Here is an 18027-nt window from a genome sequence, read left to right as displayed (position 1 = left end):
TGGTGCTTGAAAACTTACTTTAGTTGTGAGATCAAGGTTATCTAAGTCTTTTAGCGGGGAGAAAAAACTCGGAGGAGAGAAAAAAAATCTGGGGAGTCCCGAACTTGATTGAGGGTCGGGTAGAAGTCTCGCACATTGAAGGACAGTCAGTCTAGTAGAAACTCTTCGTCGACTCTGGGCAGGTTACACCGAGTAAGTGGGTTTGGGAGGAGAAGGAATGACACAGTGTTGCCACTTCCTGTATTTTGTAGTTGCGGCTTTTCACCCGAAGCTATTTATCCGAGGGACACCGGGAACTGATGTAAAAGGCCTTCTGGAAGCTCCCTTTTCCTTTTGGCTGGGGAGTGGGGGTGGATAAGGGGTGCGATGGCAGTAAGGGAAAGCTACATGTACCTATTTTTGCCTCATTCTATTTAATAACACTGCTGGGGAAGATTCTTTCGTTACTTGAGTGGTTTGATAGTATATTATCGATTTAAGTTGGAAAAAAACTAGGGTTTTTCATAGCTCTGGGAGTGAGCGGAACCTCCACCTCCGGTGGTTTAGTCTCATTTTCTTGCTCTAACTTCTATCCCGCATTTTAAGATGGCGGCTGCTTTAACTGGTTCAGGCTCTTTCCGGCGTCTCCTTTCGTAATAATGTGAAATAATATGCTTTATTAAATGTTAACTTTTGTATAGGGTTGTGCACTGCTCTAAGACCCTCTGCTCAAAACTTACCTAAATTCAAACTCTTAGATTGTATTTCCCTTTTTGATGACTTGTGTTTGTGTGGTGTGTTTGGTTGTTGCACAATCGAGGAGGGTGGAGTATTTACAGCTAACTTGAAAAAAATGTCATGGAATAAATTCAGCCTTACTAGAAAAATGGTGGGGGGTTGGTGAGTGTTAGAAACTTTGGTTTTAATAGATTACTTTTTTAAAAAGAGTACTGAGAGGAATGGCAAGAACTTGCCTTTACTAAAATAGACCTGATACTACTACATTTGCATTTATTTAATTATGACTGAAGTTTATTTGGCAAGGTTGGTGTTTCATGAAAGAGGAAGATTTAAATCTTCACTCTCTATATATATTGATATGAAATCTTGAATTTTGTTTTAGGCCTTCATTACATCGTCATTTTGTGTTATGCGAAATACAAATTTAAATCTTTGTATTTGCGAAATGAAAGAGGAAGAAAAGTTTTTTAGGAGTTAAGGATTAAAGTAAAATATATTATTTTGAAATAATAATCTCTTCCTGTGACCACTTTAAAGGCCAGGAACATATTGGAAAAGCCTAGTTGTATGTTATAGTGTAGTTTACACAACGAGCGTAACATTCAGTACAAATAAAAGTCTATTCTGTTGGAATTAGTTTAGGCCACTAAAATGTGGAATCGTTCCAGATCCATAGCTTTTTGTGCATGTGGAACAGAACACATTAAAGGAAGGTCTCACTGATTTTTTTTCTCTTACAGGTCATACCCAGCTGCTGTGACACCACTTAAATGATTTAAAAGCTTTAAAGAGGCAATATAACAGTGGCTAAGAGTGTTAACATTGGAGCAGAAATGCTCCAGTTAGAATTCTAGCTCTGGGCAAGTTTGTGTGCCTCTACAAGAAGGGTATCTGTTGTAGTATGAACAATAAATGGTTGTTTGCCTAATATGTACCAGGCACTGTTTTAGACATTGGGTTGGCAGCAGTGAACAAAACAAATTTTAAGTTCGTAGATTTGTTTTGAGGATTAAATGGATTAATATGCAGATTTGAACAGGCCCTTGATATATGACACTCATAGTTACTACTGCTATTTTAATATCAATTTATAATTCTTAACCGTTTTTGTTTAAGAACTTTGATCTCTAGTTTAGTACTCTTAGTTAATACCAGGTTGTCTCCTGGTATTTTTTAAATAATTAATATTCGAAATAATATTTTGAAGATTTATGTAATATAGACACAACATAAAAACTTGGCAGATAGGAAAAACCAGTGTTTATGTGAACATTATTGATTTAACTTACAGAAACTTTGACATGTGCATGTGCGACATGTGCATGTGCTTTGGTTTTTCAACTGTTAATGTTAGAATCACATGAGGCAACCTTCAAACATTCCACATCCAAACAATTTTAGTGAGTGTACAGCTCTGAACTGGAATGCTCTTCGGTTTAGGCACCTGTTCCAGAAATACGGGGTCAAGTAGTCGTTGATGTCAGTATGGTATCCTTGTGTTAGGTACCTATTTCGAGTTTATTCTTGTCTGAAGATTCCACATTTCAAATATTAAGATGTATCTGTATTCCTCATTAATATTTTACTGAAGTGATTATTGGAATACTTTTAACCTTCAGTCCATTTGATCGAGACTTTGAATTTATACTTTGCTTCAGCTATGTTCTTGGAGTAAGTTTTTTGACTATTAGACCAATCAACTTTTTTCCTGTATTTTTTTGAATGGCTGTAATACAGTCTTAAATAGGGCTGTTAAGCAACAGGAGTTAAAAGTGGCACTCACAAGTTGGTTGGTATTGAGGGCCATAGACAATTTTACCACTCCCATAAACAGGGACTACAGTATATGTGTTTTAGGGACATTTGAAGATAAATATAACGTGAACCAAGCCTAAAAGAATAGCTCATCTTCTCATTGTATACACCCTGTTAAGTTTTCATAAGGGTTTTTATTTCTGCAAGTATGACTTTAATGTTATAAGCAAGCAACTAGCAGGGAAACCATGGGTAAGGGGTTAGAAAACTAATTTGATTCTGGTTTCCCTCCTACCACCACTTCCGCCGAGATAATTTCAAGATTATCTCCATCTTGAAATTGAAAAAGTAAGGCACAGAGGTTAAGAAGATGATCCGGGTTCATGTTGTGACAGTTGGGATTAGAACCCAGGCAGCCTGGTCCAGAGTATGTGTTCTTAACCACTACACTTTGATATCATTTAGGGTTTTCATATAGTATTGCCTATAACTAACAATAGTTAAGAATGCAGTCTCATCTAAACCCTAACTCATTTAATCTTCAAGACAACTATGTGGCATAGATGTGAGAATTTTATAGATGAAGTAACAGGCCCAGAGAAATAGTTGTCTAGTCACACAACTAGTCAGTAACTGAGATTGAAATCAGATAGTGAGGCACCCTGGCTGGAGTGCAGTGGCACCATCTCAGCTCACTGCGAGCTCCGCTTCCTGGGTTCACGCCATTTTTCTACCTCAGACTGCCGAGTAGCTGGGACTACAGGCGCCCACCACCACGCCCGGCTAATTATTTTGTATTTTTAGTAGAGACGGGGTTTCACCGTGTTAGCCAGGATGGTCTTGATCTCCTGACCTTGTGATCCGCCCGCCTCGGCCTGCCAAAGTGCTGGGATTACAGGTGTGTGCCACCGCGCCCGGCCCTTCAATTCCTATTTTATAATGTATGTGGTTTTAGTTTGTTATCTGAAATAAGCTGCTTTGCTCTCCCACTTCCACATCTAAGTAATTGGGATTTAGCTTTACTCTTAGATTATAGCTAATTTGTGAGTTAAGATTTTAACTAATATATTTTGAAAGTAGAAGTGGATTTAATTCTTTTGGGGTAGTCTCTTCAAGCACTGAAAACTAACGTACCAGTTAACTGCTTAGGAGGTCTTAAAGTGAACAAAATATACTTATTGTCCCCAACTAGTATATAGGCTGGGTAAACTGTCTTGCATGTGTTTCATATATGGTCCTCAAGGCTTGTCTATAGCCAACTGATTTCCTGTGTAGGATAGTTGTGTCTGAAGGATGCTGATAATATGACCTCAGTATGTATTTAATTTGAAAAAGGGTGCATGAATGACACGGCATACTTCTCTTTCATCATGCTCATCTGCAGTGTTGATTCTAGTTTTTGTTATTTACACAAATAAAAAGTTGAATGCTCCCTCAATGGGATGAACTACTATGTCACCAGATTGCTGTGTCAAACTCTGCCCCTAAGTTAAGGTGACCCTTTTTATCCAAGACAGGCAATCTTTGAGGATTCTCCACATGTTGCTATAATCTTTCTATTAAAAAAGAAACTAGGTTCCTAACACTGAGATAAAAAGTTTCAGAGTAATATCTCAAACCTAGGTTGGTTTTTGCATTCTTTTTTTAAATAGTGATTTTCTTATATCTGTTAGCATATAGAAGAGCTGACTGAATATTATATATTGTTGGGTTTGACATAAATTTTATATTCCAGAACATTTGGAGTATTTAAAAACTTTTTTGTGGGTATATAGTTAGTGTATATATTTATGGGTTACATGAAATATTTTGATACAGGCATGCAATGCTTAATAATCACATCAGGTTAAATCAGGTAAAAAACTAGCGTTTATCCTTTGTGTTGCAATCCAGTTATACTCGTTTAGTTATTTTTAAATGTCAAATTGTTTAGAGTTTTTTTTAAAAAAATACAGTTCCTTGGGGGTCTTAGACTTACTAAATCATTTTCCCTGGAAACAGACATAATTTTTATACTAGTATTGTTACAGTGTGGTTTTTCTTTTATTATAATGACTTAATTCTCCTTGCCAAAACCAGTATTTTGAAATTAGTGAAATTAAACTCTTCATTCTTGGAAATGTTGTGGTCTTGAGCTTGCTACCGTAGCAGTGTTATTTCATAATTAAAAATGAATGCATTCAGATATCTAACTGTCCAGTTTCCCTTATTAGATAAAGATTTATTCAGAATTGTACCCTCAACCTTGTTATGTAGGGAAGGGAAAAGTATTTTTATACACTGTTGAAACATCTGATTTTTATCGCCTAACTATACTTTCAACATAATCTGTTGTAAAAGAGACTTTCAACTTTTGATAGCTGAATATGTCATATTTAAATGTTTCTCAATTGTGAGTCACGATTTCTTGGCTACATTTTTCAGTATGAAATACTTACATTAATCCTAACCTCCTTGTAATTTCTTGGCTAATGTATAATTGAATGTTTTCTACCACTGGGCGGCTATTAATCTTTATTTTTTGTTTTTTGTTTTTAATGTCCATAAAATACCTTATTTGCTTTCATGGAGCAGAGCTTCAAATCTAAATTTGGGTTTCTTTGCCCATTTTTAAATAATGCTTACAAAAGAATGGCTTCGAATAATGTTAAGTGACTTTACCTTCAGTGGTGATCGAAAGAAAATTATAGTAATATTCATTCAATCCATTCTTAGTACCTTGTGTAATGAACACCCATGCTTGTTTCACCTATAATTACAACTAAACAGGAAGTTAATACCTTGTCAGTGATGTAATGAGATACTGTGCAGTGCCTACCTGTTAATCCTTAAGATAAAAAAGGATTTCTTGGAAGAAATTTCAAATTAAAATGTGTTTTAAAGGGACTATTTGGAGTTCTGTGAAATTGTTCATATCTTTTTGCCAAGCATCCTTCTCTTGAAATAACCATACATTTCTGAAAAGTTTGTTGTTCCCTTCCTTGACATTCGCATCTAAACATTTTATACAGACATTTCGTAACATTAAAGTTAATAAAACTTTTTACTTTATAGTAAACCAGATCTTTATATGAACAATTACATTAGTTATTGTCTGCCTGATGGGCAGCTAATTGCGCTGCATTTTGACCTCTATTGTTGGTTCTCACCTTTGTATTTTTCTGTGTTGGTTGTAGTCTCCTTGAGGAGGATTCTTACAATTTCTTAAGACACTTACTCCCTTTGCTTTCTACCTCATTTTGTCATCTTGTCCAGTCCCCAAAGTAGTGTTTTGTGTTGCTCAGTATAGGTTTTTGAGGCAAAGGCTGTTTTTATAGTGCTGATTCACAGTCATACAAATCTTGTCTTTGAGTCATGTAAATCTTGTCTTTAGTACTGAAAGAAATAGACTCTTAAATAGAATACAGTAAATTAACTTTTAGTTGTGGCACAAGCTTTTGAGTTTTCCCAAAAGTGCTGAGAGGAAATGTATCTGTACTACTACATTCTGTCCTCTATATGACCTTTGTGTGATGACATGCAGAATAAGATGGTAGAGATTGGGATAACAAATGATTTGTGCAACATCGTGGTGATACTTTTACTGTCTTAAACCATGAACTCGGCCTTGCCACTATATAGGCTTTTAAATTTTGACAAGCCTTGGGGGTATGAAACCTAGAATAAGTTATTTATGGTGTTATGCTTTACTTTAATAGGGTTGACATTTAAAACCTTGTTTTCATAAATGGTACTTTTGGTTATGTTGATCTGATGATCAGATACTGGCTGTCATTGAAAGAAAGTTAACCGAATGTTCAGATACTTACTGGGCTCCTGGAGCATGGCTGCTCTGTAGCTTCATAAGTATTTATAATCATAAATATTTGTGAATAAGTATTTTTAGTATTGTATGCAAATATTTTTAGTATTTCCAATTTATAAGCTCTTTGAAGGGAGGGCTTCCTCCCCCCGCCCCGAGATGGAGTCCTGGTCAGCCGCCCAGGGTAGAGTGCAGTGGCACAACCTTGGCTCACTGCAACCACGGTCTCCCAGGTTCAAGCAATTCTCCTGTCTCAGCCTCCCAAGTAGCTGGGATTACAGGCACCCACCACCATGCCTGGCTAATTTTTGTATTTTAGTAGAGATGGAGTTTCACCATGTTGACCAGGCTGGTCTTGAATCCTGACCTCAGGTGATCCGCCTGCCTCAGCTTCCCAAAGTGCTAGGATTACAGGCGTGAGCCACCATGCCCGGCAGGGGCGGGAACATTCTTATATTTCTCCTAGCATCCTTTCAGGCCTTTAATGTTTTCAGTACCTTGGCCTACTGTTCTTTGTAGCCTGTAGTTGGTCACCACTGCTAATGCCACTCATCATTGAATGAGGAAGATAGAGAATAGAGAAGCAGAAAGCATAGTTTAGCATCTCCAACAATCATCTATTAAATGCCATATCCCATAGTGAATACAGTAAAGGTCTTCCTCAAAAATAAACCATTTGTAGGCTTTGTATTAAAAATCTCATGTAAGGAATGTTTCAGAATAAAAAAAAAAATAGTGGCCAAACCCATTGCTGCTTAAATCATGTACTTCAGGTGAGAATACTCACCAGTGGCTTAAGCTGTAACCTGTTGGTTGCCTTTTAGAGAGATTTTTTTGGTGAAAAGATGCTCTGAATCCTGCCCTATTTTCTACCATGGTGCCCACTAGGTCTTCAGGAAATAGGCAAACAGTTCAGTTGTGTAGAGTCTGTTGCTATCTCAAATTTGTTTGCAGTGTTTTAACCTAATGAGGTGAACTAGACCATGTGAGAGCTTTGAGAGGATGTCACTTACCTAGCTTAGAAGGCAGAGAGGGGTCTCCTTCTTTTCCTACAGGTTTTTTACAGCTTTTAAATAAAAATATTCTTTTCAGTGAGAAGGTCTGGATTCTCACACTAGCCAAGTGTGCAGAAAGTTTGAGGAAAAGCAGCTCAGAGGAAGATGATACTAAAAGGAGAAAGTTTCCTAAAAGAGCACTCTGTGGGAAAGAAATGTCCAAACTTTTGTTCTTTTTATAACTAGTATAGTTTCTTAGTGTTGTACCTTGATTGTATGTACTTGATCCATCTTAACGTCCCTTCAACATGAGTGGAGCCCTGAGCAATTCCTAACGTAAGTCAGTGTCCGCAGCCAAACATTTGCCTGTTTCAGTGGTCTTAAGAGTTGAGTAAAGCTGTTCCCCTTAGGTAAGGGGTAGTCAGCACAGTATAAAAAAATTTTACAGGTGCCTTGTGAGAGCTGTTCTTTCTGGTTCTTGGCACTGTTCCTCCTCCTCTTGACTACTAGGAAGCAATAAACTGAAAATTTTAGTTGTGTCATTTTTTACATTGTTTTTGTCCTGGAAGCCTGTGAAACTTTAGGATCTAAAATCATTTTTTTTAGATGACTATCATAGACAAAATTACTTTTAAAAACGCTGAGTATGTGCGTCATTGGAAATTGATTTCCAGGATTTCCAGTCCAGTAAATAGTCTTGCCATGGGATAGAATCATTTTCTCAGGCCATGTAACTTGAAAAATAGTACTGGATTCACACTACTTATAATGAGATAAAGACTAACAGTGGATAGTTATGGGGAAACAAATCCTAAGGAAAACATGAGTTTTCCATATCATGTTCATTCTGGAGCATTGAGTGATAGTTGGGTGCAGTTAAGTTTTTTTCCCCTCAATTTGCCAAACATTAGATTATCTTTGCAAGGGCACCCTATTGAGAAAGGAACCTTTTTGAAACTTACCTCTAGTCCTAATTTTTAAGTTGTTACTAGGTACACTTAGTTCACCTATCCTAAAGCTGAACATGTTCTATGCTTGAATGTAATAATTTCTTTCCCCTCTCTTAAGGGACTCGAATGTAAAACAGAGATGAGCCCTATTTCTGTAAAGTGGTTATAAGAGTACAGTTAAACACTTGTGGTGTACGACTGCTGGTATATTTAAAAATCAAAATCATTTGTTTTCTATTTCTAAACCGTTAATGACTTCCTATTGCCTTTGGAATAGTCTGACTAAATTCAAGGGCTCTTTTAAAAGATCAAACCATAACCTGCCTTTCTAGCTAGATCTGCCACTCTCCTATTGTATTCTGTCTGGTATACCAAACTCTGCAGTATTTGTTCTGGCAAATTTTTATACCATGTGTTCTTTGAGACTCCTGACTTTGAGTTTCTCTACTTATAATGCTTCTCTTCTTTTTCTTGGTAAATGCCTGCTTATTTTTCCATCAAGACCCAGCTCAAATGTCACTCTTCTAAACACAGGAAAAGTTAGTGGTTGGTTTTTCAGGATTCACAGAGCATTTGAATCTCTTTATTTTAAGCATGTAGGTTGTTGAAATATGATTTTTGTTTTGTCTTGCACCTGCTTTCTGTTAGCTGAGTCTGAGGAGGCATTTCTATCGTAATTATCTTGGTGTTTTTATATCTAACACGCATGGCACCAAAAAGGCAATGTTCGTATGAATGAATGAATGTTTTGATGGTGAAATGAACATTTTCATTTTAGAAATGGATTTAAATGAACCTCCAGTGTTAAAGTTAACCTTGTTACTCCTAATTCAGTTTTGGGACTTAGCTTCATTTAGATTTCTTACAGGTCTTTCAGCAAAGCTCAAAAACTAAATTGTGTTTTAAGTGGGATAAAATCTACATAATTGGTATTCAGAATTGGTCTCTCCCTACTGCTGTATATATTTTTTAACTCCTTAATGTAATCCAGATTAAATAAGGGATTTATTAGAAGGAAACTGGGATGGATAGTTAACAGTGAATGGAATTAGATGTAGGAACCAGAGCAAGCTACAGCCTCAGGAAACAAAATTGCACATCTGTATGGAAAGTCAGCTCTTTGTTATTGCTGCTGTTGAATATGGTCTCTTTAGCTTTTGGCTTCACCATGTAAGTCCCTGACACGTGCCTGTCAATAGCTATGGATCACATTCTTACAGCTCTTGGTTATGGTAGGAAGAATGTCCCTTTGATTTGGAAAATCTTGAGTTGGGATGGACAATGGACTAATAGTTGGGTCCCAACTGAGGGAACAAAATTCTGTGGTTAGTCATGTCCAAATAATTGGTTAATAAAGGCTGACCCAGTCACATGATTTGGAGTAAGGGAAAAGGAATTCATGAGTAAGATCGTTTATTGAGTAGACAAAATGTCTGCTAGCTACAAAAGAGCATCTGCTATGACTTACTCTTTTCTCACATATTTTCCCTAAGATACTGTCTTGCTCATTCTGTGGGCACATAATGTTACCAAAATTTTTTGATAGCTTAAAGGTAAGTGCTTATACATGGTTTTGTTACTATTGTGTACTAAGTAGTACTTGAGTACTTTTAGATATTGTTTAAAGAGCAAGAAAGAAAATGATGAAATAAGAACAGCATTTTTATCTTTAAAAAAGACCTTTGTTTTGATTGTTAAAATACTTAGGTCATTTTTCTGTATTGAATTTAAAGTAGGTAAGCTTATTGGCCTGATTTTATATCTTTGATTATTACTAAAGAGATGTCTTGGTGATGGAGTACTTGGAAAATAGGGCATTTAGAAGTGATACAAGAGTAACAAGAACCTGAAATTATGGGAGTGAAGAGCTGAAACCCAGTGTTAACTAGCTGAAATTATACCTTTACTCTTAAAGGATAATAATGCTAGCATTTTTTAAAGGCTTAGTGATGGATAAATATCAGTGTGCTGAAAGCTCATTCTCTAAGACATTCTTTCTTTCTTTCTTTGTAATTCAAATGTATAACATTCAAGTAGTATGGTGTTTATATTCTAGGTCAACTTTATAGTTTTCTGAGCTTTAGTTTTATCTGTAATGAAGTATTCCAACATTATTGGGTATTTTGTTTAGAGCGACCATGATAACATTGATTTTTATTTTAAAATTAAAATACTTTATCTTAATATTTATGCTGGCTAGGCACGGTGGCTCACGCCTGTAATCCCAGCACTTTGGGAGGCCACGGTGATCACCTGAGGTCAGGAGTTGGAGACCAGCATGGCCAGCATGGTGAAACCCCATCTCTACTAAAAATAGAAAAAATTAGCCGGGTGTGGGGGTGCGCACCTCTAGTCCAGTTACTTGGGAGGCTGAGGCAGGAGAATCCCTTGAACCCAGGAGGCAGAGGTTGCAGTGAGCCAAGATCACACCATTGTACTCCATCCATCCTGGTTGACAAGAGTGAAACTCTTACAAAAAAAAAAATTACACTAAATATTTTTGTTCAGACATTTTAACATGTATTAAATGCAAAATCCAGTATGTTTACTGAGGTAAATATGAGTAAATGTAAAACTTGGATTGTGTTGTCAGTTTCTTAAACTCTTATTTCAGTGTTAGGTATATTCAGATGCTTACAAAGACATTTGGACAAGCATCAGGATTTATCACATAGGTCAAAAATTTAAGTAAACAAGGGGTTATATTATGTGGCCCATGTATGGAGCAGTTTTGCTTTTGTTCGATAACAGATGAATTAAGAGCCTTGCCCAGGGATCTTGGTTCACGATGGCTGGTCTACACATGGTCTGCTTGTTAAGTACCTAGTACATTATGTACCGGGTAGTGATTCCTATTTCAGAGATTAGAAGAGAACCCAGAGAAAAAGTAGGCCTGAGTAAGATTATAAGTAAGACCGCAGGCCTGGTGCAGTGGCTCACGCCTGTACTTCTAGCACTTTGGGAGTCTGAGGCAGGCAGATCACTTGAGGTCAGGATTTCAAGATCAGCCTGGCCATGTTTGTGAAACCCCATCTCTAGTAAAACTACAAAAAAAAAAAAAAAGCCAGGTGTGGTGCCTTGCGCCTGTAATCCCAGCTACTCAGGAGGCTGAGGCAGTAGAGTCACTTGAACCCAGGAAGCGGAGGTTGCAGTGAACCGAGATCATGCCACTGCACTCCAGCCTGGATGACAGAGTGAAACTCCATCTCAAAAAAAAAAGGCGTCTTTGAAATACTCATTTGGTTCAGTTAATGTTTTCTGTTAAAAAATTTTTTGAAGGTCAAAAGCCACAGAGGTTTTTTTTGTTTGTTTGTTTTTTTAACAGATTGTTGAACTGCGGTACAAATTTTTGTAATTCCCACTGATCAGAATCAATATATTTGGAATGAATTTTCTTCCTTTTCTGAATATGTGGAAGACATGAGGGTGTATCTATATAGGCAAGCATATAAAGGGTATGTGATATACCCTTATCTTAAAATTGTGAATCTTGGGAACCTTGTAAGCAGTTGTGATGAGTTTCAAAAGTGAATTGGCACAGTATATCAGGACAGTTCTCCTTGTCTACTCTATTTTTGTTGTTTTTTGTGACAAGTTGTTTTTTGTGCCGTGTTTATTGTGACAAGGCCTTTCTTCACGTTCATTATTTCTTTTAACTTTTCAGGTTACTGGCCAAGATTCCCTTTCTTAGCATTAAATTAGTCCAGTGTTCACTCCTGGGACCTTCTGTTATTGGAGTGCTCTCACCAAGTTTAATGGCCATAAACATCGTCTGTTTATTAATGATAATTTGTATTTGTTCCCAGCCTGTTCTCAACTTGTATATATACTTTTCTAATTGAGTCTTTACTTACATTATCTTACTTTACTTGCTTTATCTCTACATCTGCCCACAGACTTCACCTGTAAGTTGACCATTTTACTTAGTGCCTACCTCATGCTTTGCTCAGGCCAAAAATCTTAGCATTACCTTTTCTTCCTACATGGAGTCAATCAACAAAATTCATTGTTGCATTTTACAGTTAAAAAAAAATGTGCATTTATTGTTCAACAAATTGCTGTACGTAGTGATGCGTACCTGCAACTCCAGCTACTTAAGAGGCTGAGGCAGGAGGGTCCCTTGAGCCCTGGAGTTCTGGGCTGTAGTGCCTTATGATTGTGATTGCGCCTGGGAATAGCCACTGTATTCCAGCCTGGGCAACATAGTGAGATTCCCATCTCTTTTTTAAAAGGGGAGAGGATTGGTGGACTTACTAAACAGCTTTAATCAAAACTTAATTTTTAAAAAAGACACATTAGAGCAGTTAAAACTTTGTGTTGATCATCTTAACAGTTTTAAAGGTAGTATAATTATTCTTAGTCCCTATTTGTGTACTCTAGTTTCCTAGCCTTGTCTCTCAATGCTGTTTTGCTGATATCTCTAATAGTCTTATTTTAATCTTGTCAAAAGTAGCACTTATGAGGTTTAAGTTAATAACCCCCATTGACTCTAGTCTACAATACTATAATTTTTTAAATGGCAAAATACCCTATGGGAACTAAGGTGTCTTAAAAGCTTAGAGCAAATCCTGTTAAATGGGACTAAGTCTCAATTCTTTTTTAACAAGACAAAAACACTTTATGTAGTCTCTTTTCTTTTTCAGTGTTTCTCAAAATTTCAATTTTATTCCATTCTGGTACAGAATACAAACTTACCCAATAAAAATAGCTCCATTGAAAGAGCTTTCCCACAAATTGAAATATTTAAAGCACAGATACAGGCTTGTGTGCTGTTGGGGCATATATTGATTGATTTGTTCAATTCCTCAGTTTTGTAGGGAAAGATGTCAACATTATCTGATTTTCAAGCTATGTATTCAGTGATTCTAATTTTCTAAAAGCCTCGAAAGCTGAGTTTTTTGTTCTGACCCCTCAGTTTGTTGAGAGCCTAGTTTAAAGATTTCCAATGGATTTAACAAAATGAACAAAATTTAGAGGACTCATTTATTTCCCCCAACCAAGTCAGTGCCACAGTAGGACCCTAACATAAATTTATCAAAGTGTTTAAATTCCATGTAGTGAATGAAAATAAATCATCTGAAACTGGTATAAAATAGGCATTAAACATTGTCCAAGCTAGAGTGCAGTGGCTATCCACCAGCATGATCATTTAACACACAGAAGCCTGAAACACCTGGGCTTAATCCTGCCTCAGCCTTCTGAGTAGCTGGGACTACAGGCACATGCCACTAGGCCTTGTTAAATTAAGGTTTTTAGCTCTTCTTCCCATTCCCTGCACCCTTCTGAGAGAGCTTCTACTGAAAACTCTGCATTTTGTGTCCTTGACTTTGCACAGGGAGGCAAAAGATCACAGTTGAGGAAAGAAAGTGCATGTATCCACTTTGGAAATCTGTTTCCATTTTTGAATTCCTGCAGTTATGGATGCCTTGATATTGTGGTAGACAGTTGATAATGGCCAGATTGTTCTGTATTGTAATTTTTTTTTCTTTTTATGGAGAATGGGGTCTCCCAATGTTATCCAAGCTGGTCTCAAACTCCTGCGCTCAAGCTATCCTCTCACCTCTGCTTCTCTATCATATCTTTTTTATTTAGACATCTTTTCTTCTGCTTTCTAGTACTTGGTCTTTTGTTTATGAGTACATTCAGCTTTTCTGGGTTTTCTTGTTGTTGTTTTTGAGACAAAGTCTCACTCTTTCCCCCAGGCTGGAGTAGTGCAGTGGTGCGATCTGCAGCCTCTACCTCCCAGATTCAAGTGATTCTCCTGCGTCAGCCTCTTGAGTAGCTGGGATTACTGGCGTGCGCCCCTATGCCTGGCTAATTTTTGTGGTGTTAGTAGAGACGGGATTTTACCATGTTAGCCACACTGGTCTCGAACTCCTGACCTTAGGTGATCCGCCCTCCTCAGCCTCCCAAAGTGCACTGAGCCCAGCCTTGCTTTTTTGGTCTTGTATTTTGTTTCTGAGACAGGGTTTTGTTTTTTTGTCTCAGACAGCTCTGTTGCCCAAACTGGAGTGCAGTGACATGATCATAGCTCACTGCAGCCTTGATCTCTTGGGCTCAAGTGATCCTCCCACCTCAGTCTTCTGAGTAGCTAGGACCCCAGATGTGCACCACCATGCCTAGCTAACGCTTTTGAAGAGAGGGGGGTCTCTCTTTGTTGTTCAGACTGGTGTCAGTCAAACTCCTGGGCTCAAGCGATCCCTGTCTTTGCCTCCCAAGGTATTATGATTACAGGCATGAGTCATGTACCTAGTGGTCTTCTGCTGTTCAAATGGAATCCTAAACCTTACCCTTCATTGTTATTTCCATGTTTATATGAGAAAGATATAGCAGTCCCTAGACTTAAGGGGTGGCCATTACTGACTTATGCCATAGACTAAAGAGAAACAGTTTGAAAATGTTGAAGGCAGTAGTGTATTAACATTGGTTCTATTTATTGTCTTTTTTAAACTTTTGATTATTAGACATTGGCTATATCATTGGTAAGATGGAGCTGTACCATCTTAAAAATATTCTAATAAACTATATTTTCATAGTAGATAATTCATATTGTTATGCACAAGTCATGGAATGGTGAACTACATACTTGTTGGAAATAAATCGTTCATGTGGAATTGTGCAGACTGTATGTTAAGAGCAAACATCTTTCTACTTACAGAAGTAAGCTCTCAGGGTCAGAATTTCAATCATGAGGTCAGGAGATCGAGACCATCCTGGCTAAGATGGTGAAGTCCCGTCTCTACTAAAAATATAAAAAATTAGCTGAGTGTGGTTGCAGGCGCCTGTAGTCCCAGCTACTTGGAAAACTGAGACAGGAGAATGGCATGAACTTGGGAGGCGGAGCTTGCAGTGAGCTGAGATGGCGCCACTGCACTTCAGCCTGGGTGAGAGCAAGACTTCATCTGAAAAAAAAAAAGAATTTCAGTAGTTAAAAATTGATGTTGAGCCAGGCATGGTGGCTCACGCCTGTAATCCCAGCACTTTGGGAGGCCGAGGCGGGCGGATCACGAGATCAGGAGATCAAGACCATCCTGGCTAACATGGTGAAACCCCGTCTCTACTAAAAATACCAAAAAAATTAGCCAGGCGTGGTTGCGGGCGCCTGTAGTCCTAGCTACTCCAGAGGCTGAGGCAGGAGAATGGCGTGAACCCAGGAGGCAGAGCTTGCAGTGAGCCGAGATCACGCCACTGCACTCGAGCCTGAGCGACAGAGCAAGACTCCCTCTCAAAAAAATAAAAGGATGTTGAGTTAAAAAAAAAAAAAAAAAAGTCTGAGTTGAGAGAATAAGGAGATTAGAAAACAAAAAGGGGTACTTAGCCCTATGAGAGTGTTTTTGGTTTTCAGGTGGAAAATAGAGTTAGTGGATTGGGGAGGAAGGATGATGGTTCAGGAAGAACAAAGAATTTTTTTTTTTTTTTAAATTATACTTTAAGTTCTAGGGTACATGTGCACAATGTGAAGGTTTGTTACATATGTATACATGTGCCATGTTGATGTGCTGTACCCATTAACTCGTCATTTACATTAGGTATATCTCCTAATGCTATGCCTCCCCCCACCCCACAACAGGCCCCGGTGTGTGGTGTTCCCCTTCCTGTGTCCAAGTGTTCTCATTAGAACAAAGAATTTAAGACAGTTGAGGGCCTCTGAAAGTGGTCTTGGAAGTTCAACAAATAACATGAATGTTGAGCTCTCCCTGATCTAAGCTCTTAAACTGTAATAATATCTAATTATAGCTATTTTGGTTTGTAAGAGGTCGGCTTTTGTTTATGCAAATAAAAAATTTTGCATCAATGTGTGTGCATACATATTTTTATGAACTCTAGCTTTAAAGGTGATTGTCTCAGCATATGTTCAGGCATGTTTTCTTTCTCCTAATGAACTATATTATTTATGTGAATTGTGATGGAGTGTGCCTTTAAAAATAGGGTGAAAGTGGCTGAAAGCAATAGACTCGCTTACGTTTTCTTAAATTAAGCTTATGTGACTCACCCATTTTCTGTCTTGGTATAGGAACTTAGTGATTTGGCCCGTGACCCTCCAGCACAATGTTCTGCAGGTCCAGTTGGGGATGATAGTAAGTAACTTTCAAGTTGATTTTTATGCCTAATTTTTTTTAAGCTTTTGCATTTTTAGATAATCAGATTTTTTTTTCTTTTTCTAGTGTTTCATTGGCAAGCCACAATTATGGGACCTGTAAGTATTAATAATTTATAAATTTAGTTTTAAGTGAAAATCCAGCATTGATTTGGTTGTAATTTTTAACTTGATCTGTAGGTTTATCATGTAGTTAATTCTGTTTTGGATATTTCATAGTTGTACTGCATTTGAAAGAAACAACATATAATGAGTTAGTCATTTGTTACGTGTACTTTGTGTCTATCCCTGTGTTCACGTTCTAGAGTATAGCCATCTCTATGACCTACCAAACATCTCCGTATCTCAGTTCAGTTTTTCTTCATAGCACTGCGTAAAGCATTGTCGTGGAACTTCCTGTTATTTATAGAGACAAAGTTACTGGCTCTGATCCTGCCATGAGTTGTGTTACTCAGAGAGTCTATTACTGTAGCTGCCAATAATGTAGCTTAATTGTATTTTGATATTTGATTCTTTATAGAACTTCACTTTATGCAAAATTTGAATATATTTAGGCAGAAAGTGATATTTTGAATATAGCAAAATTCCTTTCTATCCTGGGTAGATAAGCAACTATATGCTGGATAATTGAATATTCAGAATTATGGATACCATCTAAGAATTTCAGAGAATTAGAGCGCACTAAAACATCCTGGGGTAAGACTGTATCTTACACAAATACTTAACTTTTTTTTTTTTTTTAAACTTGGTAAGGAGCTTAAAGATTTGTTTTCTAAGTTACTTGTGTATCTTACTGAAAACTTTCTTCCCTTTTTGGTAGTTTTATAAGTAACATAAAGAGCAATAATGTACTAGATGAGACAGTGGTCAGTAAGTAATATTTATAATTCTAAAGGAAAAAATGCTCTTAGAGTTAGTAGATGGGTTGAATCAACATTATTTAGTAATTCTAACTTTAGTCATTTTTCTGTCTCAAATGTGAGTACATACTGTGTGCCAGGTAATAAGGATACAAATGAACGTAATAGACATCCCTGTCAATCTTATAGGGAACTTACACTCTACTAGAGGAGACAGATACCTAAACAAGTGCCGAAGTGTGATAAGATGGAAAATAAGTGACTGGTGAATGAAGTACTGAGTAGGAGAAATTAATGGGGAATCATAGCAGGGAGGATTAATTTAGAGTAATTAAAATGTTAGTGCCCTAAAGGGAGAGAAACTAAATCAAAGTAAGACATGGCAGGGGTACAAATATTAAGTTTAATACTTAAATGTCCTGGATCATTTTAATCAACTACAAAGCCGGAATTGTGCATTTCGTTATTACAGGACTACTTTTACTGTTTTAAATGTTATTTTGTTTTAAAAGTACTTACTTTTATCTAATTTGGTAGCAAAATTGTGTAATTTTAATACACTCAGTTAAATGTCGACTTACCCAGTTTGGCCCACACAGTGTTTTTGAAAGTTGGCAGTCTTCAAATAAAAGCCTTCTGAGTAGGCCCACATTCCATAAGCAGTAATGACTTGGGATAGAATGACAGCTGCCTCCCTTTTTTAGATGGGATATGTGTTTACCACAGTGCCTACTAGGTCAATTCCATATTATCTACCTAGTGTTTTGTAAAGCAGTTGCTTTTGCAACCTCTAGAATTTTCCCATTTTGGATTACCAATTTTCAAAGAATTCAATAAAAATGCCTTA

The 18027-nt window shown here is 37.2% G+C and overlaps 1 protein-coding gene across 4 annotated transcripts in view; it reads left to right on the top strand.

Annotated features, from left to right (window-relative positions):
* UBE2D3 (ubiquitin conjugating enzyme E2 D3) overlaps window positions 1-18027 on the top strand; it is a 32729-nt gene that overhangs the window by 2056 nt on the left and 12646 nt on the right. For all 4 annotated transcript variants that reach the window (XM_033214893.1, XM_033214892.1, XM_033214894.1 and 1 more), the window contains exons 3-4: window positions 16237-16300; window positions 16388-16419. In XM_033214893.1, coding sequence (XP_033070784.1) covers window positions 16237-16300; window positions 16388-16419 — 96 coding nt within the window. The remainder of the gene's footprint in view (window positions 1-16236; window positions 16301-16387; window positions 16420-18027) is intronic.

The sequence above is a fragment of the Trachypithecus francoisi genome, unplaced genomic scaffold (genome assembly GCF_009764315.1).
Source record: "Trachypithecus francoisi isolate TF-2019V2 unplaced genomic scaffold, Tfra_2.0 Lachesis_group1, whole genome shotgun sequence".
In the NCBI taxonomy this organism is placed as follows: Eukaryota; Metazoa; Chordata; class Mammalia; order Primates; family Cercopithecidae; genus Trachypithecus; species Trachypithecus francoisi.
The sequence above is the reverse complement of the archived record's forward strand: the minus strand, read 5'-3'. Positions and strand labels throughout refer to the sequence as shown.